This window comes from Urtica dioica, chromosome 12 (assembly GCF_054948205.1).
Source record: "Urtica dioica subsp. dioica isolate 48M chromosome 12, U.dioica_male_clone48M_v1_H2, whole genome shotgun sequence".
Taxonomy (NCBI): domain Eukaryota; kingdom Viridiplantae; phylum Streptophyta; class Magnoliopsida; order Rosales; family Urticaceae; genus Urtica; species Urtica dioica.
The window spans coordinates 15,772,733-15,797,422 of NC_142767.1; the positions used below are offsets into that span (position 1 = coordinate 15,772,733).

The 24,690-nt window shown below is 35.9% G+C and overlaps 3 protein-coding genes across 4 annotated transcripts; 1 reads left to right on the plus strand and 2 right to left on the minus strand.

Annotated features, from left to right (window-relative positions):
* Positions 1-205: 205 nt before the first annotated feature.
* On the plus strand, positions 206-6,272 carry LOC149379551 (SNF2 domain-containing protein / helicase domain-containing protein / F-box family protein). Its single transcript, XM_089602974.1, has 9 exons — positions 206-848; positions 1,306-3,843; positions 3,932-4,145; positions 4,259-4,498; positions 4,586-4,645; positions 4,741-4,871; positions 5,023-5,137; positions 5,629-5,781; positions 5,909-6,272. Exons 1-8 carry the CDS (start codon positions 289-291, stop codon positions 5,773-5,775), a joined length of 4,005 nt encoding a protein of 1,334 aa, XP_089459100.1. The 5' UTR covers positions 206-288; the 3' UTR covers positions 5,776-5,781; positions 5,909-6,272.
* A 128-nt stretch (positions 6,273-6,400) lies between these two features.
* On the minus strand, positions 6,401-13,084 carry LOC149379552 (PH, RCC1 and FYVE domains-containing protein 1-like). Of its 2 annotated transcripts, XM_089602975.1 has the most exons (9): positions 12,677-13,084; positions 12,349-12,435; positions 11,783-11,872; positions 11,393-11,473; positions 11,069-11,269; positions 8,892-10,988; positions 7,971-8,117; positions 7,497-7,846; positions 6,401-6,695 (listed from the first exon to the last, which is right to left on the minus strand). In XM_089602975.1, exons 1-9 carry the CDS (start codon positions 12,695-12,697, stop codon positions 6,596-6,598), a joined length of 3,174 nt encoding a protein of 1,057 aa, XP_089459101.1. In that variant the 5' UTR covers positions 12,698-13,084; the 3' UTR covers positions 6,401-6,595. The 2 variants fall into 2 exon arrangements, with proteins under 2 accessions (XP_089459101.1, XP_089459102.1); XM_089602976.1 differs by lacking the exons at positions 11,393-11,473; positions 11,783-11,872; positions 12,349-12,435; positions 12,677-13,084 and having other exon boundaries at positions 8,892-10,996; positions 11,069-11,234.
* A 9,827-nt stretch (positions 13,085-22,911) lies between these two features.
* LOC149379553 (two-component response regulator ORR5-like) lies at positions 22,912-24,176 on the minus strand. Its single transcript, XM_089603110.1, has 4 exons — positions 23,696-24,176; positions 23,444-23,607; positions 23,268-23,338; positions 22,912-23,158 (listed from the first exon to the last, which is right to left on the minus strand). Exons 1-4 carry the CDS (start codon positions 23,799-23,801, stop codon positions 22,945-22,947), a joined length of 555 nt encoding a protein of 184 aa, XP_089459236.1. The 5' UTR covers positions 23,802-24,176; the 3' UTR covers positions 22,912-22,944.
* Between the last annotated feature and the right edge of the window lie 514 nt (positions 24,177-24,690).

Sequence of the window (24,690 nt, forward strand, 5' to 3'; positions counted from 1 at the left end):
CTTTGTTTAGGAGGCTGTGAATGCGTCAAAGATATTTTTGTCAAAATATACATATATTCTAAATTTATATTATTTACCCTTTAAAAAAATAATTTCCTTAAGCTAAATCATCCCCTAATTATAATTCTATTTCCTAAAAAAAGAAAAGAAAAAGGGAGAGAGAGAGAGAGAGAGAGAGAGAGAGAGAGAGAGAGAGAGGACCCAATCGTATATTACCCAAATTGATATAACACTTCTTCTTCTTTCGCAAAAAATATAAAAATAAATAATACTCTCTCTGCTTATTCAATGGACGACAATCACAATGACGACGATGATAACTGTCCAATTCCAGGCCACAAGCTCTGCGGTTTCCTCTGTGCTGTTCTCACACTCACGTCCTCCTCCGACTCATCCCCGCCGCCGAGCGTCGGCGCGCGCCTCCAAATCTCCCGCGATAACGGCTCCGTCGCGTTCAGCTCCGGCGACGCGGTTCTGGTCGCGCTCGTTCCGGAAGGATCCGACGGCGCTCCGGCGGCGGAGGAGGAGGAGGAGGAATTGCCTCGGAAAACGAAGCGGATCTCCGGGAGAAAGAGGAAGGGGAAGAGAGACGTGGCGGCAAGAGGAACGGGGAAGAGAAGGAGGAACGTGGGGATGGTGAAAGGAAGCGTGAGCGCTTTGGAGCAGATTCACGCTCTGGTGGCTCACCGATGTATTCGGATCTCTGCGAGGTTGGTTTGGGTCGGAGATCGCGGAGGAGAGCTCAGGGCGGTTGTGCTGGTTGACATGTTTCTTCCGATGGAGCTTTGGTCGGGATGGCAATTTCCGAGGTCCGGTTCTGTAGCCGCGGCGGTTTTTCGGCATCTGAGGTACGTTTCTGGTTTCGGGATATGTATAGAGTTTCAGTGAAGTACTGGCTAGGGAAGTGAAATTCGGTGATTGGATAGATAATTACGTCTTTCTCTCTGACTAAGGTCTTTCCAAATTTTGCTGCAACCTGACTTTATTTAGTATTGAAGAAATTAGAGAACATTTATATTGGTTTAGCTTGCAAAGTAAGTAAACAATTAGTTTCCTTCTTTGTTGATTGCATTTGCATCTTAGTCATAGATAGGAGCTGTGTTGTTCTGTATTGTTGATTAAGTCCCTGTTATTGCCGTAGATAGGAGATCTGTGGTTCGTAGTACGTTTTGCTATTTCTTTTTTTGTATTTATGTAAACCGGTAGCTCATAATTTGACAAGAGCAATCTGTATATCGAACCCGGAGTGTTAAACCTTGTACTTTGGTATTGGGTATGATCAATTCATGAATATTTACTCTGCAGTTGTGATTGGGGGATGAGAAGCTCGATCATTGCAAGTGAAGATTTTGTAAGCAATACTTTAGGAGCAAGCACGGGCGTGTGGGATCTCTCCGATTGTCACGTTCTTGGTTGCAAAACGCACTGTAACGCCACTGACTCGTCAAAGAAAAATTTATATGAACTCCATGAGATATTTAAAGGCCTACCAAGCGTTGCAAGTGTGAGGTACACGGATTCTTCTCGTGTAGAACCTGCTGAAGACTCTTGTCAATCTGGAATTTGGGAACTATCTGATGACATTCTGATGAAAGTACTAGTATCTCTTGGCCTTAAAGAGCTATTACGAATCGCAGCAACTTGCCGCCATTTGAAATTCTTGGCATCATCGATCATGCCGTGTATGAAGCTCAACTTGTTTCCTCATCAACAAGCAGCAGTGCAGTGGATGTTACAGCGTGAACAACACTCTGAAGTCTTGCCACATCCCTTGTACACATCTTTCTCAACTGAGGATGAGTTCTCATTCCACATGAGCACTATTTCAGGTGAAATAGTCTTGGGCGCCGCACCCACTATCAACGATTTCCATGGGGGAATGTTCTGCGATGAGCCTGGCTTAGGCAAAACAATTACTGCTCTCTCTCTTGTTCTCAAGACTCAAGGAAAATTTGCTGATCCACCAGGTGGGGCACAAGTTACCTGGTGTACTCATAATGGGGATCAAAGATGTGGCTATTATGATCTTTGTGGTGCTTATCTTGGTGGTAATAATCTGTACCCGGGAAAGAAGGATGTGGGTCTGAATGCACAAACAGGCTTAGAGCAACCTGGCTACCACTCAAAAAGAGCCAGGTCAATTTTTCCCGATGATCAATTAGACTTACCAGAAGCTTCATCCTCTCAGCCGCAAATGCGTGTGCTTCGTTGCACTAGGGGCCTGAATAGCATAAAGAAAAATCTTAGCTTCACATTAGAGGAAGGTGTTAGCACGAAAGCTGCAAAGGCACAGAAGTTTTGCAGCACAAAGCGTGCTAGGGATAGTCTAGCATATGCCACAGGAGAAGATTCAAGCAAGAGGCCACCTGGAAGTGTTAAAATAATTGATCAGTTCGAGTATAATGATACATGGGTTCAATGCGATTCATGTCGCAAGTGGAGGAAGCTTCAAGAAAGTAGGGTATCTGATGCTAGTACAGCATGGTTTTGTACCATGAATTCTGATCCTCTTTACCAGGATTGTAGTGTTCCAGAAGAACCTTATGACAATCAAGAGCCGGTTATGCATTTGCTTGGATTTTATACCAAAGGAACATCCGGAGCCGAGGAACAAAATATTTCATTCTTTTCCAGCGTGCTGAAGGAACATAATTCTTCGATAAACCCCTCCACAAAGAAGGCCTTGAGTTGGTTAGTTAAACTTTCACCTGGCAAGTTATTAGAGATGGAAAAAAATGGCATCCAAGGTCCTTTTGTCAGCACTTTCTTAGAGCCTGAGGAAAATGCGCTTGCCTTTCAGAAAATATTTAAATCATTTGGTCTCAGAAAAGGAGTAGAAAAGGGAATTATTAGGTGGCATTACCCTCGAAATCTTCTCAACTTAACCTTTGATGTGGCTGCTCTGAGAATCGCTCTCTGCATGCCAATAGATTCAAACAGACTATACCTATCAAAAGCAACCCTAGTTGTTGTCCCTGCGAACCTTGTTGATCATTGGAAATCCCAAATTCAAAAACACGTGAGGCCCGGACAATTGAAGGTCTATATATGGACAGATCTCAGAAGGCCATCCGTGCACAATCTCGCCTGGGACTATGATGTTGTGATAACAACCTTTAGCCGGCTAAGTGCAGAGTGGGGTCCCCGGAAGAAAAGTGCAATGATGCAAGTGCATTGGCTGAGAGTCATTTTAGATGAAGGACACACCCTGGGATCCAGTGTCGGTTTGACAAACAAGTTGCAGATGGCTGTTTCCTTAGTGGCTGCGAACCGTTGGATATTAACAGGAACACCAACTCCAAATACGCCCAACAGTCAACTATCTCACCTTCAACCGTTGCTCAAGTTTCTTCACGAGGAAGCTTATGGGCAGAACCAGAAGTCATGGGAAGCTGGGATTCTTAGGCCTTTCGAGGCAGAGATGGAGGAAGGGCGCTCCCGTTTGTTGCATTTACTTCACAGGTGCATGATCAGTGCAAGGAAGCTGGATCTAAAAAACATTCCTCCTTGCATCAAGAAAGTTACCCTTCTTGATTTTACGGTTGAACACGCAAGAAGCTATAATGAATTAGCAGTTACAGTGCGCCGTAATATATTGATGGCTGATTGGAACGATCCTTCCCATGTTGAAAGTCTGTTAAATCCCAAGCAATGGAAGTTTCGAAGTGCCACTACTAAAAATATTAGGCTCTCTTGCTGTGTGTCTGGGCATATTAAAGTAACAGATGCTGGACAAGATATCCAAGAGACTATGGATGATTTAGTTCAAATCGGTCTGGATCCAATGTCACAGGAATATGCTTTGATAAAGTATAACCTCCATTACGGTGGAGATTGTGTTCGGTAAGCGATCTTAAGTTATTCTTTTTGGTCTATGAACTGTTTATAAGTAACAGGTTCAATGGTAACAATTTTTTTAGTGTTCTTGTAGGTGCTCGGAATGGTGTCGTTTACCTGTTATTACACCCTGCATGCATATACTGTGTCTCGATTGCGTTTCTTTGGACAGTGAACGGTGTACTTATCCTGGCTGTGGCAACATGTACGAAATGCAAACTCCAGATACCCTAGCTCGGCCCGAAAATCCAAACCCAAAATGGCCTGTCCCTAAGAACCTTATCGAGTTACAACCGTCTTATAAGCAGGCAAGCTTAGCTTATAACTTACCAATTTTTTGCTCTAATAGTCTAATGCTTTTTAATTTGTGTGTAGAAATAGTTTTGGCTTGCTTATATGTTGCATTTGGGTTTTTATGCAGGACAACTGGGACCCCGATTGGCAATCAACGTCTAGCAGTAAAGTTGCTTATCTGATAAGTAGGTTGAAAGAATTGCAGGCCGCTAACACTGTGAGCTGTCAGCCAAAACAAGACAGCACTGATGTTAACGATATTCAGGGCATGCCTTGCCCTTCTTGGATGAGAAACTCCAACAACGTCATAGAAAAAGTTTTGGTATTTTCGCAGTTTCTGGAGCACATACATGTTATTGAGCAACAGGTGATACTTGGATGCCATTCATATTTCTGGTGTTCTGCGCACTAAAATATAGGTTTCTTTTGACTAATCCGTTCCTCTCTTTTCCAGTTATCCATGGCCGATATAAAATTTGCTGGTATGTACAGTCCAATGCATGCTAGCAACAAGGTTAATATCTTTCCGATATCCTCTTTTTTTTTGTCCTGATGCTTGTTAGTTACAGTTATCTTTTTTGACCGGTTAAACTTACCTTTATTTTTCAGATGAAGTCCTTGAACAGGTTCCAGAACGATGCAACATGTATGGTGCTTGTAATGGATGGTAGCGCCGCATTGGGTCTGGATTTAAGCTTTGTATCACATGTGTTTCTGATGGAACCAATTTGGGACAAAAGGTTAGTCCCATAACTGTTTTTTTTTTTTTTTGCATCTTTATATCAGTTGGTTTTAGCGGCACTCAGTCTCTTTGAAAACCTATATAGAAATAATTATTTGCGAAGTATGGAAGAACAATAATATATTCATGGATTGTTGAAACCTGATCAGCATGGAGGAACAAGTGATTAGTCGCGCCCATCGGATGGGTGCTAGTCGACCTATTCATGTAGAAACTTTGGCGATGCGTTCTACTATTGAAGAGCAAATGTTGGCATTCTTGCAGGTAATAAGCAGTCAGGGTTACTATGCCTATGATTTAGAAACCTTGCTAACGTGAATGAGTCATATACACGAATTATTGTGCGTTTACAGGGTATCTTTCTTTTTTTCCATGTAGTATTTACCATATATGGATTTAGTAAGTATGAAAGCTGAATTTAGAATAATATCTATTTTTTTTTTTCATTCAGTATGTACTTAAAGCATTAAAGGGGTTGTAGTTTATAACCCTATCTATATTTTAACCGAGTGCTCTTATGTTCTTTAAAAAAAAAAAAAAATAAATAAATAAAAAACCTCTTACATTCTTATAAGCTCTTGTACCCTTGCAGTAGTTACGCAGTTATATATCTATATTTCTTTAATTCCTTTTTTCTCGATTGGTGATCTATTTAACGAAGTTATGGTCCAAATCAATGTCGATCTCTGCTCAACGTATCAGGGCCGAATCATGTATTTTCTTTAATATTTGTTATTCTTCGTTTACTACCCCAGGATGCTAATGAGTGTAGACGAATTTTGAAGAAAGAGACTGACAAGACCGAATCCGAAGGGGCACGAACTCACCGCTCATTGCATGATTTTGCCGAGAGTAATTATCTCTCGCAGCTCAGCTCTGTGCGGACAAACTCTAAAGTATAAGAAAAGGTCAGTAGTTTGTGGTACATATCTCCATGTTCACGGCCAAAACAAGCTATACATACTAAATTGCATGACGGTCTCTGGCATATTACTAATTGTTTGTACTTGCATGACCGTGCTCGCTCTCTAACAGGACTATCGGCGCGAAGAGCGTAATCGGGTTCACTCCTTGGATTACCATTTTTTTAACAAAAGCTAGGACATTGATTTAGACCTATCAGATAAATTGAGTCATTTTGGCTGGGGAAAGGACTGCGATGTATATTTGTTTAGCATATTGGAGCTTGGTTTTGTACGCATTGATTTGCAAGCTCATGGGGGACAAGGAAGGAGTTATTTTGTACTGAATACTAGTCACAGCTGATGTGAATACCAATTTATCGCATCTTTTTTCATGCGTATATTGTAGGAGATCTCTGATTTTTCAGCTATATATATATTTATATATAAACAAATTAAATGACGCAAAATGCAGATTATCCATTGTTACTTAGAAATCCGGTTAGATTTATGTGATTAATCTGAAGTGATGAAAAGTCAAATTTCTGATATCTCGGTATGATTTCAATTTACAGTAGATTTTCATTTTTTTTTTCTTCCATGGTTTGTGATATAATGCTTAGTGTATGATAATCAAATTTCTCAACTGTAACGTAAAACGGCTAAGAGTATTCTTTAACCACCCCCTGAAACAATAATACAAAGAGGAATGGTAAATGAAACATGGCTCGAGTAATAATCTAAAAAGGGCAATTATTTGTTATGACATCTGGATATTGTCACATCACTGTTGAAATAATAAATTAGCTGCTCTCTCTGGCTAAGACTTGTCCGTTACTTGAACGTTGAAACGCTGATACACTCTAGACCTGTTAGCCGTCCACCACTGCTCTGCTTGTTTCTCGCTGAACCTTTTCCGACTGACAATAACAACAGTTTTTTAAGGAGAAATAAGTTAGTATGTTACCAATCTGGTTATAAAAATAGGCTCAATCGAAAGTTAAGAGAAAAATGTGTATACTTTATGCTGGAAAGTAACATATTTTACTTGGGCATCGAAACCATTTGTTTGCAGCCGAGTTCATCGGTCCGAGTATTATGATTTTTCGAGCACATGGTTTAGATAGTAAAAGTGACTTGATAATGAGAAAACAACTAAAGCTACAGAGGCTTCAATGTGCATTCATTGTGTTCTAGACTCGTATAAATAAGGTATTTTAGTGCAAATAGTTATTAACTATTATGTGAAATTTTAATCCTTAAATCACTTTCATGAGCAAAATGAATGTTCAAACTACTAATTTTGTAGCCTTTTATTTTTATTTTTATTTTTATTTTTATAGAATAGTGCATTTAATCTTAACCCTTAAAATAACTAAAAATGTTTTTACAAACTTAAAAAACTTGTTTATAACTTCAAAAAGTTTCATTAAAACACAATCTTAGTGCTAACAACCCAAAATGTCTTGCTTGGATTATAATCTAACGAATCAATTTTATAAATTTAACAGGTTTTATAAGTTAGCAAATAGCTTTAAAGTTTTTTGGCCATAGATTTTATTAAAAACAAAAAAAATAAAATTGAAAAGGACTAAAATGCCACAAAACAAATAGTTCAAAGGACTATTTTTCTCAAAACAATTAGCTTAGCGCCCAAAACGCCACTCGTGTAATAATTCAGGGACAGTCTGCGCTAAAAATCCGATTTGGGAGGGACATACCTGAAACGGACACGCTTGAGGTATTTGAGACCTCCAGGCAAGGAAGAAAGAGTAAGATAAACACCGGTCTCGTCTTGCTCAACCCACTCATCGCTCGTGTCAGTTTTAGCTGCCCTGTTCTTACCCTTGGCCGGTGCCGGTGCCGCTGAAGGAAATACTTCGGTATCGGCGGAACAATTGTTAGTGTTACTAGCCACGCTTGACATGTCTGTAGCGACCGAGCTGTTCATCTGAGTTGAAACCGATTCACGGCATGTGACCGGACTGCTCAATCGATCAATGGTTGTTGTGGGTTGATCCGGAGCCATCCTTTCTGTTCGAGCGGGTAACCTTTCAGCCATGTCCTTAAGCTGCAACGATGGGAATAGCAATTATGAATGTGAAAGTTAAAACTGAATAAAAATAAAATAAAATAAACACCAAAATTGTCATTATTTTTCACTTCTAAATTTTTATGACGAGTGTGGAACTTACTTGAGCAGTAAGTGACTTAATTACTTCCTTTGCCGCCTTGCATTTGGTAGTTTCTTCTGATGCAATTGAAAGAGCCTCTTTTAGCTGTCTGGTGGTTTTCTCAAGTTCCGCTTCTTGGAGCTGAGATTTCGAGGTCAGATCTTGAACCTACACCAATTTCACCACATTAACTAAAGAACCATAGCTTCTCATCGACGATGCATTTACAAAGCCAACCACCACAAGTCAAAAACAAAAACTAACTGCGTAACCTGGTTGTAACTATGCAGCTTATCCTAATTAAACCAAATGGTTCATAAGACATAGCTTACAGGGATGAAAGTGCACACGTATCCTAGTGTCAAGTAACTGCGGAAAATTTAAACTTGGCAGCATAAACTTAGGTTTATTTTCCAATTTCATGCCAAATCATACATTTCAATTTCTAATAATTAAATTGTGTATCAGAAACAAACTCTAGTTATGTGGGAGTCAATGGCTACCAGATATCACTTGTAATTCAGCATCATACACAAAATTCTGATAAGAAACTGGTACATATACTAAGACTAAAAACCCTTGTTCTCAGGTAATCAAATTTTGACGGAAAATTGAACTTCCGACAATCAAAGTTCTGAATAAGAAATGTGGTATAGCAATAAGTATTGGCTTATACTTAAAACTAAAAGGGGAAAAAAATTAAATAAATAAATAAATTGGCATTGTATACTTGCTTGCAACGTTTTATCAGAACTTCACACCTGAACCACTAACGTCATCTTTTAAAATATTTATCATCTTCTCTCAACAATTTTTTTTTTTTTTTTTTCTGGAGGAAAACAAATGCACTTGTTAGATGTTACTTTCTAGGCAGAATTATGTCTTCTAACCAAAATAATTCATGAATGTATGTCATTTTACAAACACAAAGAAACAATATACCTGCGCTCTTAATTTAACAACTTCCTTGCTCAGACCATCATTTGTCTTTTTTGTCTCATTCCCTGCCTTTGACGAAGTAAACCCTGACAGAGTCTGAACAGGTGTTTTGGAGCGAGTGGGACTAGATCGTCTTGACGTTGGTGATGTTGCTCTGGATACAATTCTAGATCCTGGAAGAGAAACTGAGAAGAACTTCTTGGACGAACTGAACACTGGGTTGAATGATTTAGATCCATCAATCATACCGTTCTCGGAAACTCGACTTGAGATGGGCAGAACCCGGTTACTGTTGAAACCCAGTTTCTTGTTTCTTTTTACAGATCCTATATCTTGTTCTTGCAAACGAGACATCGAATCCAGATTTCTGTTATTCTCAATGAGTTCACTGACACCCTGAGTCACACTTCCTCTTCTACTAAGAGCGGACTGTGATGAAAGATTGGTTTCGGCAGTTTTCCTGAGTTTCTCAAAACAATTATCACATACACGGTAAGGCTTGTTTGGGTTTGGAGCCATAGCAGCCCTGAGAGACTTTTTACTACTGCACGAATGACAAACAACATGGCCACAATTATAACAGTTGTGCCTTTTTCTTTTGAAATTAAATGGACCGCGACAACCGTAACAAGTTGAGTGATCGAAATCCGAGTTCCACTTATGAAGACAAATCGCCGCGGTAAAGTTGGCTCCACAGATGATACTTTTAACTTGCTTGTCTTTCAAAGATTCAACCAATGTGGGATAAGCTCTATCTTCCGAGTCCCCGTGGCCCAAACGGCCATTCGCTCCCTTTCCCCAAGTGTAGACTTCGCTTCTCGAAGTCATTACTGCAACATGATAAGCGCCACAAGCAATCTCCTCGACAAAATTCTTCATCAGTTTTCCATGAACACGATTGGGAAGCCTCCCATCAGCTTGAGGATCGCCTAGCTGACCGCAGACGGGGCTTCCCATTGTGTAAACATTTCCCATGGTCGTAAGCGCGACCGTGAGACTGTGTCCACAAGCAACTTGACAAAAACTGGGTTCAACAATAGCAGCGACGCAAGTGGGTACGAGCCTCGGTTCTTTATCTCCGTGCCCTAGTCGGCCTTTATCTCCGTCGCCCCACGTGAAGAGCTTACCCGAAGAGCGATTGCTCGCCGACGATACAGCCATCACTTCAACAACCGCGGCGGTGTGCCACACCCCACAAGCGGCTCGCATAGTCCGAAGCCCTTTGAGGGATTCGACTTCCCTGGGCATCGCAACACTTTTGTTATCCCCGTGGCCAAGTGCCCCAAAAGTTCCGTCCCCAAAAGTAAGCAATTGCCCAGCAGAGGTCACGATCGCCGTATGCCATGGTCCGCACGAGACCAACGATACGTGAATTCCCTCCAAAACACCGTTCACCTTCCTCGGAATCCATTGTCTGGTTTCATTCTCGCGCCCGGGGATCTGGGATCTGAAGGTTGTACCGCCCCAAGTGTACATCTCGCCGGAAAGCGTGACCGCGCACGAATTGTACTCACCGCACGCCACGAATTCAACGTTGATGTTTTTAAGACCATCCACGAGTTTCGGACGAGAGACGTCGCAGTCCACGCCGTGTCCGAGCCTCCCGTCCGATTCCTCGCCCCAAGAAAACACCTCTCCTTGCTTCGTCACCAAAACAGCGTGCTGCGCGCCACAAGACATGCTCTGAACGTCAAGCACCACCGCGGATTCCAAGGCTTTAGGGACGAGACAGTCCGTCGCAGCACTTGAACTTCTTTCGATTCTAGCGGAGCCACCGCCCAAAATACCGTCACCGATTCCTTCTCCCCAAATGAAGACATCGCCAAAAGCGTCTCCGCCGTCATGAGCGGACCCGTGACTCGATGTGCTAACAGCGCTGGATGAACTAACTCTACACGCGTCCATATTCGCAGCCTTCAACCGCCCGAGGACTACATCCGTACCTCCCGACACCGGAGAAAGCACCGACCCACTTGCGAAATCGGACGGCATCGATACTTTCTGGGGAACACTTCGTCTTATACTTGGCACTGCCTTCTCTAGACCAAGGTGAATAGGGCTGTCGCACGTGACACGTGTACAAATAGCATCCTCTCCATCCTGCATTACTGACAAGAGTATGATCTTACTTGGATATAATAGATAGCTTTAGCACACCCATGGGAAGAATAAGAGAAAACCTTCTGTGAACTTTCGCCGCCACCAAACGGAGACGTCAAAGGCGAGTTCTTTTGGGTGTGGGCCCGAGGGCTACTCGATCCCGATGGAAGAACCACATCACTCCTTGACTCCTCCGGTCTTCCCTTTTCGCGATGATACCGCGATAAAATTGCCTTCAAACCTGTGAACCATACTTCAGCTTCGTCTTTATCCTTGCATATCTGTTATCAGACGAAGAATGAAATGAACTAGTTGAGTTTAGTAGTAAAGTTGTACCTGACATTTGGAAACGCATACGTAGCAGAAATTAAGCAGGAAAAAACAAAATGAAAGTATACACTTACCAAATCTAAAGATCTCTCTTTATATAAAAGAGAGAATGATTGATACTCCTTTTCGGGTCGAGGATGCCTCTGAAAAATGGGCTGAATTACATCCAAAAACGAAATTAGGTGAGTGAGTTTCGGACAGAAAATATATCTGTTAGGAACTCGGCACAATTAAAAAAGGGAACTCAGTAAGAGAGGATCAACAGAAAATGAAATAATTTAAGACCATGAAAACTATATGCACACATAGTTATAATTCCTGATGCTACAAGTTGCAATATACTGCCTTTAAATAACATGATTTCATTCCATATTGTACGAACTTCATTTTCTAATGATTTGCTACATTATTTAGCTCAGAATGAGCCATTGGTTCGTAGAGAGGTTCCAGACAGTTGAACTTACTGTGCGCTGACCACGAACAATTCTGGAGACATGGCTTAATTTGACACTCTTTTCCGTTTTCCCCGAGTACCATATAAGAAAGCATTCGTCCTGGACAAGAAACGATAAACAATTCATGCACCATTCTCTTTCTCACATAAAGCAAAGAGAAGTTGTCACCTGAGTCTTTAAACAAACGTAGAAAAAAATTCCATACAATATATATATATATATATATATATATATATATATATATATATATATATAAGACGTATAGCTCTTAGCATTTAGCAATGCCAAATCATAAAAACTGAACTTTTTACAAAAATACAAATAAAGCACGCGATTAAGCTAGCGAGTGAAAGATGAAAGCAATATACTTTTTTTTTCCTAGTGAAAGATATACAATAGTAATATCCTTCATTTCCAGTGAATCGTCAACAAAAGTAAAAATAAATAATAAATAAATAAATAACCGAGCACGCATACGAGCGCAAATGGAATGCAACATAAATATAGATCAATGTTCAAGTACATCGTAAAAATGCCTTTTTCACAATATAAAGCGAGCGATTTCGAAATCTCACGTTGGAGAGTTTGAAGGGACAAAACTTGGGTTTCCCTCGGCGTCCATACTTGAGCAAATGAGCTCCTTTTTTAAGAGCAGTAATGGCCTGTTTATTCCCAACCAACAACACACAAGAGGCAACATTTAGATCCATCAACAATAAATCACTATCTTAATTTTCTGTCTCACATACATTTAAAACAAAATAATAAATTAACATAAATGTTAAGCTCAGCTCTATTTGTATTGCTGTAACCAGTAAATTAATTCAAGTATAATCAAAATTAGAAATTAAAGTAGCATTATGAAGCTTAACAAAACCACAGACGGAGAAAAAATAATTTTACCAACTCAATGTCTCTTTCCATTTGACTGACTGATCAAAGACCGCAGCTTTCTTGTAGCTTCTGAACTTCAAAACCCTAAACCCTAGCCTCCATTGCCGATCAAGTCAACCATGGTCTCCTCCAGCATTGATAGCGCTCGGAGATCACCCGTACTCGGCCGAGTCCACTTCAGATCGGTCACAGCGAGTAAATCGGCGGAGTCGGAGCTCCAAATCGTTGACTCGCGAGTAAATTGGACATGAAAAGAGCCAATGCTGAACTGAAGAGAGAAGTGCACTGAGGCAAATCCAAGCTAAGCGCGAAAACGCAGAGAGACAGAGAGACAAGAAGAATGGAGTTCGAAAGAAAACAAGATTGGGAATATAGGTCTCGATTCGTTCGAGGTTCTAGGTTTCGGACACAGAGAGAGAGAGAGAGAGAGAGAGAGAGTAGGGATGTAAAGACAGAAAGTAAAGTTGTTAGAGAAAGAGAGAAGATGGAGTGAGAGAGAGAGAGAGAAAGAGAGTGAGTGGTGTCGTTGAAAATGATTCCACAAAGTGTGGCTAAATGACACTGTTGACTATGATGCCTTGTTTAGTGGTCCATGTCTTTATTTAATATATTTTTTTAAGATAATTAATATTAATTTAATAAAGGATACTTGCTTTCATGGGATTCCAGGGATGGGACGTCAAGGGAATCACAACGGTGGTCCCTCCGACGACCGGCTTGGCTGCCCATTCACGGCGAGGATGTCTATAAAGTGTCCTTCAAAACGGAGCCTTTAAAACTTCCGATAATTACAAAGACGATATATATTGGAGGAATGTCGAAAACATCATCACATCAATTTTTTAAGCTCTAACTAGACTTCGGAAAAAAGTTCAATTGTGGTGGGGGTGCACAAGAGATAAAAAAAAAAAAAAGATTAACCGGAAAAAATTGAAGAGATTTTTTATGTACTCAAAAATAAAAAAAAATAAAAAAAGAAATTAGATTTGGAAACTTATACGATTTCAATCAAACAGTACTCACAAAGAAAGTATGAGCCTTATTAAAATTCCCAATGTAAATCAATTGAAAGAAAATTGTTTCAATTGAAGAAGACCATATGTTTTGGAAAAAGATCATATGGCAACGGGAACTTATGACGATGTCCTCATAGCATAATTGAAGCGTATTTGGAGAATTCAAATTTTGTCGAAGGTCAAAATTTTGTTAGAAAGCTTTGCGGAGAGTGAATTTCCACTAAAGAATATATGCTTCGAAGGAATGTTATAAGCGATACACAGTGTCTCTCATGTTTTAAAGTACCAGAGACAAGCTAACATGCACTATGGCGCTGCCATGAGATGAAGATGGTATAAAAAATTACGGGAACTTGATTCTCTAGACTGTTGAGGATAACATGTAGGTATTGATGATGTAGAGAACTATGATCTAAAGCATTACAATTAACGTTCTTCTTGATATTTGCATGATATTGGAATGACGCCAAGGAGGGCATGCCCAACTCCAATTGCGTGTTTTAAGCGGAATGACGTCGGGTGCTAGCTTCAAATGTATCAACAAATTCTCAACACTCAAAATCTCCAAAAGGCGAAATCTAATGGAATCTTGACCATTTTCTGAACAAAGGGAATTGACAACTATTTACATCTGATCAGACTGTTTGCACCCGGTGTTCATTCTAAATCAAAGAATCTCAATTAGTGACATTTTTTGTTACAAAATTCTGACCGGTGGTGACTTTTTTGAATTTTTTTTTTTTTTTAAATTTCATTGATTATGTATTATGGTTTCCTATAAATAAACTACCGAATTATATTTTATCAGTTAGTTTATCAAGTACCGCAAATAGAAAATGTTCCTCAGTTTTGTCGGTTCCTATTTTGGTCGATGAGCTTATGTAATGTTATATTTATGTCTATATGTATATATAATATTTTCATATATATATATATATATATATAACATTAGTAGTACTGTAGTAGTAGTCATATTTTAACAAACCAGTAAAAAAAAACGGATACTGATTAATTGTGATCAACAATCAATTATGTTTCCAAATTAAAATTGTTCTGTTATAAAATAACTATAATGAAATAAATAATTGTTATTTTAAGTGAAATAATCCTCTCTACAAAGGCCAACCAAACAACAAGGAATTAAATGTGACCTCAATTGATATCATAAATGTCAATCCGTATTGTTTGGAAAAAAGATTTTGAATTAAGAGACATCAAAATTCTACTACTGGTAGGATGAAGAAGGTAGAGATTGAAATAACTCTTATTAATAATTATTTATATTGTTGTTACGATGAGTTGACTGTTTTTGTTATGGTAAAACTGTTGTTCGTCTTGGTAGGGTTACACAACTAAGTATTTTGTTGCAGTCGTCATCGCCGAAACACTCTGTCTTAGGTGTGTTTTATACTTTGTTTTTGTTGACAGCCATTATTAGAGCTTTGTCACAGAGCTAGTTGGGTGTTGATTCAGGTTATTGTAAAACGCATATTGTTATAAACGTTGTTGAAACACTGAGAAAGTATGAGTGGAAAGTGAGAGGAGCTCAAACATAGAGGATGCCTGGATTAGAAATTGCTAAGGTAGTTTGAAGTTATAGGAAACATGGACGTTCTACTTACTCTACCGTCTAGTGAAGTTCTCTTTCCACCGAGAGTATCATCCTTCTAGAAGTAGACACGATTGGCCAAACTGGGTTACCATATCTTGTGTTTCTTTACTTTTAGTTTCTATGCTTGGGTTATTTTGCTAAACTGATAAGTTGTTTCTCAATTTATTACAGCATCCTTTGAAATATCACAATAAACAGTAGATCTACTTTTTCATATATTATAATATAAATGCTTTCAAAAAATTAGCACAAACGGTATAAAATAGTATCATTCAATTTAAATTATAGTCCATCTATCCACATATTAAAATACAACATAAAGTGTATGTCTTATTTTAGTTTAGCTATTTTCTTAATTATTAGATAATAAGACTAAAATTTTAACATAAAAGATTGAAATGAGTTATACGCCTAGCTCCCATAAATAATTTACAATGATGTATTTTTATAATAAAAATGTAAGAAGAATTCATTTAGGTCATTTTAAACTAATTCAATTAAAATTAATTCAGAAGTATTCAAGCGTTCACTATTTCATTATTTAGAAGCTCAAGTACAAACTATAAACAAGTATTTGTTGCAACTAACCAACCCTCTATATTTTTATAAGGATCTAATCTGAGTTTCATTTTATTAAAAAATAACTAAGAATTAAAATTTTACCCATATAACCATGTACCGGCAAGACCCTACTTGTCACGGATAGGATCTTAATAAATAGGTAATGAGTAGGGTACGGGTACTACTCATTAAAAATTATACGGGTATGGATAGAGTCCAGTGTAGGGTATCGTTAAAAATACCCTACTTAGGACCCTACTCATACTCTACCCGCTTGAAATTATCTCTATATTTATGAATTCTAAGTAAATTTTAGTGTACATATTTATTCATTTAAGTATTTTTTTAGATTTTTTTATTTTTATTTATGTATTTTTTTAGGTTTTTTATTTTTAGTATTTTTTTAGATTTTTTTATTTTTATTAATAAATCTAATATTAAATGGGTAAAAAAATACATATGTGTACCCTGTACCCTCTAAAGTTTTACTCATACCCATACCAAAATAAATGGGTATAAGTAGAGTATGGTTTTAAAAAATTCATTGGTAGATTATGATTTTGCAGGACCCTGCCTATAACCTAACCATTGTAATCCCTATATATAGCTCACTAGAGCGAAATTAATTATATTAATTGAACATGTAATTTAATTAACCTCGATTTGGTGATCTAATTTCTTAATAAAATAAAACTTGGACTATTTTTAAAAAAAATGATGGATTATTGGGTTAATGACCTAATTATTTCATAAAAATGAGAAAAAATTTTTTAAAAAAATGTAAATTATAATTGTTTTTTAATTAAATTTCTGACCCTTAAAATGGTGCAAAAACAAAAAGAGTGCCCCAAATATCTCATTGAAACTTGGCTTTCCCGTAATTTTGTCCCACACAAGTGAGGAGCTTCCCTTAACGAACTGAGACCACAAATTTGAGATTGCTAGGCCCATTTGCAAATTTTATGGGCTATCGAATTCAATTTCTGATAATCCATTTAAAGCAAAGCATGTATAATCGTCTCATTATCCCTTTTGATGATGACAATCATGCTGTCAAATTCATAAGTTCAAATTTGTGGGTCGGAGTCGTGATAGCTAATTTGGTCTAACGATAATCTTACACATACATCGACAAAAAAATTTAAAGTTCGAGCCATTTGAGCTGCAGAAATGCATGACCCTTTACAAGTAGAGAATTTATCATCTTTCAGTTTAATACTCTTATACTAAATCATATAATCTTGGTTAATAGTAACACTTTGACTTGCTATAATGTCATGTAGTGTCACTTTTTTTTTTTTTTAAATATTGGGTCGAGTGATCTTGACTAAGAATCCTCCAAATCCACATAACCAAACCACATAATCATGCACCACTAGACCGATAGCTGCCCTCTGTTGACAAAAAAGTCCCGCCAATTATAACATTCATCGGATCTTGAGATGGAGTGAAAATAGTTTTTTTTTTCTATACACAATTTTTTTTTTTAATGTTTATAATTTTTTTAATATTTACTATTACGAGTTACGTTTAAACTTTGTGTATAGTTTACGGTTTCATTTAAAAGAACAAATAATCCAAAATAAGTGTATAGTTTACGGTTTCATTTAAAAGAATAAATAATCCAAAATAAGTGTTTATAATTAAAAATATTATTTCAAAATATTAAACTTAAATACTACTGTTGTTCATACAAATCTGACAGCCACCCACTCATGTTAGTGGTTTCGTGAATATATATGTTAATGGGCGTTTATGTACAATTTCTACTTATTGGCCCAATAAAATAGTTTGTTTCAATACAAACTATGTGAAAATTACATGAACTACCTCAATTTCAAAATGTTTCCTTATAACATCTTCCTTACCACTCTATTTATGAAAATATTTCATATTATGAGTGCATTTTCTATTATAACCTTATTTCGAGCCTTCGTCTTCGATTAAAAAATGATTTCATTTTTAGACTCGTTTTCGATGATAAATAGAAGATAATATTTGGAAAAATGAAATAGAGCTTAAGTTTATATAATAGATATTATATTATATATGTAAAGTAGGAGAATCCTCTCTAGAGGCAAAAACATTGTTTAATGAACAATGTTTTTTTTAATAGAAAAAAATAAGAGATTTGACCCTAGACACAAGTAGTGTTCATTTGTACCCATTTTTTTATCCCAAAAAATTTTAAATTCATTTTTTTCAAACCTAAATATTTATGGACATATCTCTACATATTTCTTCCTCTAGACTAAAATATATTAGTTATTCCGCAGCAACGCAAGAGACATATTGTCAAGTATAATCTCGATGACACTTTTGTATCGATATTTAGCTGATGAGGTATTTAAAACATTATTTAGATAGATATGTCCATTTTAAGCAAGTTAAGTAATTTCTCCAAAACCGATAGCAATGTTCTGTTGCGACTAAGCCACAAAAAAAAAAATTAAAGGGAAAATTTCACAAATTTAGCCTTTTATTATGATTGAGCCACATAAAAATAGAGGAAAAATTCCCCAAAAAAATATTATTTAAATATGGTATATCTACATTCTCAAGAGTTTAATAAATATCTTATTTTTCAATTTTCAAACGAAGTAGATTTAAATAAGGGATGAATTGAATTAAAATTATAAATAGTAAAAAAAAAAAGGCAAATAAAACTATAAACAATAAGGAAAAATTTGTGAAAAGAGATTTAATGAAAAAAAATAGTAAATGAGATATTCGGAGAATTAAGTTTGAAAATATGATATACCAAGTAATGTCCATCATATAAATCTTCCATATGACCTAATTCTCTATATTAAAGAGCCATAATCAAGTTTTTGAACTCTAAGTGATTCACCAATAGAATCCTCTTTTGAGCGTCTCGTCACCACATAACTTCTTTTGAGTTATGTTTTAGATTTGTACAAAAAGGTTTGTATTGAATCTTGACTCTTGACCACATGCAATAATACACTGTACTACAGCAAACTTTACATGATCACTGGAGATCCGGTCTCAACCGAACCGAAGCTATATAGTGGTGATCTCATTTTCCCTTTGTCATTTTTCAATGACAATATGTTACAGCAAAATAGCTAAATTCTCAAAACTTGTTAAAGAATCATCATTAGTCATAACTTACTCTTTTAAGAAAAAAATTACACGAAATGAGTCACATCAAAATACAGAATTGTAATATGGAAAAAATAGTCAAATTGAACCAATATTGTCCTTCCAGCAATCACTTTAATGTGTTGGTTATTTCGAATGATGAATTACGTGTGATCACTTGACTTTTTCTTTCCTTAAAGCTAGCAATAATGTGATAAGGAATTACAAGTATAAGCTCTCAAAATTTAAAATTCATCTTAAGAGAATTAAGATTACAAATCTGGGACTACATGATACGGAGTTACAAAGATAAGCGCTCAATTGTTTTTAGAGAATTTTGGTTTTGGCACTTTAAGTTTAGTTTTTTTTTTTTTTTTTTTTTATTTTGTTCTTAATCTTTGATTTGGTATGTATCTCTCTTCTTCATATACGTTTATTTTTCAATTTTCTCGTGCCAAATTTTGACTCATTTTAAATTTTGTACTTTTCGGGACCACATAATATTAACTAGTATATACCATTATAAATAAGCTTATTGTATATTTGTGTTCTTGATTCATAATCTATTTTGTTTCATTCATTCATTCATATTAATCTTTATAAATAGTTAATATAAATGTTTGTTTTATTGATTTTGTATTCTATTTTTGTTTTGTTGAGAGAGACAATTTTTTAAAGATATCGATAGAGTCATTGATATTAAATTTTATAAACGAATACAAACATAGCAAATGAAATACAAAATTATCCTTTGTATGTTTGACATTCTTTAGAGTTTTGAAGTTGTGAAATAAAATTGCGGGTTGTGAAGTTCTGAATGAGCAATAAAGTTACAAGAAATAATATGGAAGGATCTTTGAGTACGGGGTTGGAAGTTTCCAAGTTTTGTTTCATGTTTCTTGAAATTCCGATTAGTCGCTAAGACAAGATGTCGCACACAATGTGTTAATAATGTGTCCGACAACTTGTTTGAACACAGATTATGGATAAACAACGAAACAGTGCATTAAACAAAGTACACACGATATGGTTACCCAGTTTGGTGAAACACACCTACATCTGGGGGCACGCTGCCAGTGGAAAGGTTTTCACTATCTTGTAGTCAATAGTACACACAAGGTTTATATCTGATTACAATCAACAAATCAATAAAAACCTAGAGACTATTACCACCAGTGATCACCTAGTCAGGGACTCCCCCTGAATTTGAGCTCCGTCTCAATTCCACCCTTCGAGCAACCTCCTGGCTCGGGTGACCTTTAGTCTTCAGTAGTACGTGAACCTTCAATCACGAGAACACAAAACCCAACTCTCACAGACACTCAATCTTTGTGGAATAGTGTTTGAGAGAAAACACCGCTATCAACAAAACACACAGCCTCCCAGTCCACCGGTCTTGCACGTCTAAGAGCTCTGAGTGTTTTATCTAAAACGTCAAAGCTGCTAAGGGGGAGCGCATGGCTTTTATAACAGCTGTACAATCCTGGAAGGTATCTCGGGTTTCCTTACCCGGCCTCACGCGAATATCACATGGTAAAGTCTCTAGCCAGGCGAATATCGTGCAATGAAGACAGGAGCGAGAGATATCTTGCAATGAAGTCACCAGCGAGGCAGATATCTCGTAATGAAGATAGCAGCGATGCAATAACTCAGCAATAAGTCACCAGTAAATCAACTTATCAAAACTGGAAACTTGCCTGAAAAAAAGTCTGCACACAGGAGGAAAGATGTCATACCAGAAGAGGAAACATAACAACCGACATCTTTCCACGCATCTTGCACTAAAAAATAAAGCCAATAAATAACGTATCAACACATTGCATTCGAGTTTGTTGTTGTATCATCTACGTGAGTATGTAATTTATATATTATTGTATACATTGCATTCAAGTTACATTGTACAAACTAAATCGATTATCATACAAAAAATCATTTATATGTTATAAATACAAACCACTCATTAAAGATCCATCGCAGCCAAAGAATAAAGTCGTTATTTGTGTCAAGATAATCATGTACTATCGAGAGCTTCCCGTCCAAATCAAGTTTGTTATAAAACAGTAGTTCGGACAATAAGTTACGATCTCTTAGATTTTAGTGAAAAAATCACCGAGTGATGAAAGATATAAATACAAACCACTCCTTAAAGATGTACCGCGACCAAAGAATAAAGTCGTCATATGTGTCAAGATAATCATGTTTTCGAGAGCTTCCCCTCCAAATTAAGTTTGTTATAAAATAGTGGTTTGGATAATAAGTTATGAAAAACTATAGAAGAACCCTATATGCTGTCGGAGTAAAGGATCGTCAACAAGGGCGCTCTAGTGCGTTGTATATGCTAATCCAAGACTCATTTGATGATGCCATTTATATATCTAATATTATCTATGTATGTATACAAAGTGAAATGTTACAAATAAATGATTTGAGAACAAATATACTCATAAAACTAGTTTAGAGACAAAAACATTACTCACATAATATTTCAGTCAAGTTTTTTGTTAAAAAAAACTTATCCCTAATAACGTTCTTTTTACAAGAATGACTAGCTCAGTCGGTATGTACCCCCTTTAAAATGAGAAGATTAATTCGAGTCACAGTCAAAGAAAAAATAGATAAAAAAATATATATTATTTTTCTAAATACTACTGTCAGCATATAGTTTATTTCATACAGAAAATAATATGACGGTTTCTTTTATCTGATCAATAACACAAAGTCCTGCAAATTTGTAAATGAAAATGTTTGTAAAGTGTTCCATAGTTTTTGGAATCTATATATATAGCTACAGAATATAAATAAATCACAATTGAAAATATGAGTATAATATCCTCCAACTTGAAAATAATAATTTATTGTTTAGGATATCACTTTTTTTAGCATATCACCTTTGTATTTGATAATTATTCAAAATTTAAAAAATTACCTTTAAGTATTATTTAAGCTAATACTTTATATAAAAAAATTGAGTGGGGACATTTTTTTTATACCAAAGGAACAAAAATGATACCGTTGAAATTACATGTCTCCTGAAAAAACAAAAATATAAACTATAAAGAGTATAGTAAAATTTATGTGAATCTTTTCAGGCTATAAATGTGGTTAACTCAATCAAAGTGCAAATCTTGCCGAATAAAACAACTTTAAATGGTTAAGATCAACAAACTTATTTTCTCGACATGTTATCTACTCGATTCGCTCCGATTCAATTTTTTAAATCATACTTCCGGATAAAGGCTGAATCAAGCATAACTTTCGAAATACGTGACTGAAATTGGTAATAAATAAAATAAGCGGAATACCTATCATCAGTTTCTACGCCCTTCGTTTTATTGATTAGAAAACAATATTCCTCATCATATACTCTGGTACATGTCAACAAATTGATTAAGCACATAAAATCTTAAGTTTGTTAGACGTATCGTAAATAGTATATTTAAACCACCCAAGGACGTGATGAGTTATATTATTCAATGAGCTGGCCTTTCTTAATATACATGGTCAATAATTATAGAGGGTCTTTGATTATAACTTTTTTTTTTAAATTATGTATAAACCGGTCTTTGGTTTTTATTGTCTCTGGACACTGCATATTCGTTGAGCTTTCGTCAACTATAAAAATAAAACAAAAAAATACAATACCACATCTTTCAAATATCATTGACCACGCAAGAAACAAACTTTAATCCGAATTATGTTGTGATTTAAAACTATAATTATTCAGTCAATCAGCCAGCAAAATTGCATTGACGATTTTCATTCAATTGCAATAATTTATTTACAACATTCAAACTTATAGCGTGGAGGCTAATTGTCTGAAATCATGATACTATGATACTATCTAATATTTTCCCCCGCTAAATTTTGATCTGAATTCCTACGCTTAATAATTGGAAGAAAAAGGTAAATATAAAATAAATTAAGAAAAAAAATTCTCTTGGTCACTCAAGGACAAATTATTATGAGGTAGTTTCAAATTAATTCTACTTAGACACTTCCAGGAATTCAAAAGTATCTGTTTTGATTATCTCAATACATTGGATAATATCTTCTTTTTTCTCTTCTTTCTCTTCAATCCCAGTCTCTTTCTTGGCCATAGCAATGGCCTTTGGCTTCAACAAATGTGGCTTTAGCTTGTTCACGTCTGACAATTGAACTGGCTTTAAAAAAAATTCTTCTGCTCCTTCTTCCAAGCACCTAATTAATCACAAAAATAATTAAACTGGGTTGATTGAAAATATCAAGAAGTAAATAGCTACTGTGAAAGTGTCATGGGATTCCTAAGAGACAGGAATATATCTTTTACCTATTGATTCTTGACGGCTCATTCTCTGATGACATGATAAAAACGGGTATGTCCTTCAGAGATTTAGTTTCCTGTACATGTAATTTTAAACTTTATTTATTTATTTTTGAAGGCTATAATTAAGAGATGTAATATTTCGAAAAAAAAAATTAAAAATTGAATGTTTCGAACTTTACCTTAATCTTTCTGAGTAGATCATAGCCAGTCATTCCTGGCATCCAATAATCTGTGATGATCAAATTCACTTCCAAGACCTGATGAGGATCAATATTTGTATCAATTTTATGATTATTCAAACCCAGAAACTCCAGTGCCTTGCTTCCAGAATCAACAGCAGTAACTGTATTTAAAAAATAAAAGATAATTAATCAGGTCTCAAAAATGAATAACAAGAATTTCAATAGTATATATGATTAATATACATATACCTTGATATGAAGAAGTTTTGAGGAGACATTCGATCAGCTTTCTGTCAATAAGACTATCATCAACAGCCAATACATGAAACTGATTAGCCTCTTTAGCCAAACCCATCGTCGTAATTTTATTTTATTTTTTGAAAAAAAAGGAGAATTTGGAAGATAATATTATAGAGAATGAGGAAGAAAAAAAAAGGTGTGATATACTAATAAAACTATTAACGTTCAAGGTAACAATATGAAGTCTACACAAGGGTTTGTGTGTTTATAATAATATGGTAAGCCATCAGGATCAAAAGAGATACGAAATATCATCTTTGAAATTTGACAGTTTGGAAAGCGATTCAAGAATCTCTCTCCGGATCTTCTAGGTTGATTTTTGAAGTCGTGAACAAGCAAAGAGAAAGAGAAGAAAAAAAAAAAGTAGTGGTACGTCAATTGTTTACTATTATTATTATTGTTTTTATATTCTCCTTACTGTATGTCTAACTAATTAATCGTGATTTGTCTGTCTATATTGTGTGGATTTGTGATATTTATATAATATCGTATATATGGCTCATAGCTGACCCTTCGATTACTGTTAGTTAGGGAAGTACTTTGGTACTTGTCTTTTGGCTAGTCTCAAAGGCTACTATTAGAGGATTTACATGCACGTGCAAGACCAACTTTGTGATTTTTTTTTTTCAATTCATAAATAAATAAATCTTCATTTCATTTCTTATTTGTTTATCAGTCAAATACTAGTTTGTATGCTCTTTATATTTATTTTAAATATAGAGCTTCAAGTAAGGTTGCCTGCTAATACATTGCATATACATCAAATCTTGAGATTAAGGTGATTTGTTATTATTCTGATAATTTATAGGGAGCCTGAATAATTATAGTGGAAATTGTGGTATTGGTTTTTTAGACTAATCGGAGGAATAACATATTTAAATTTTTTTTTCATAAAAATAATTTTTCAATTTTATAACAATAATTTTTTTTAAGTTTACAAGATT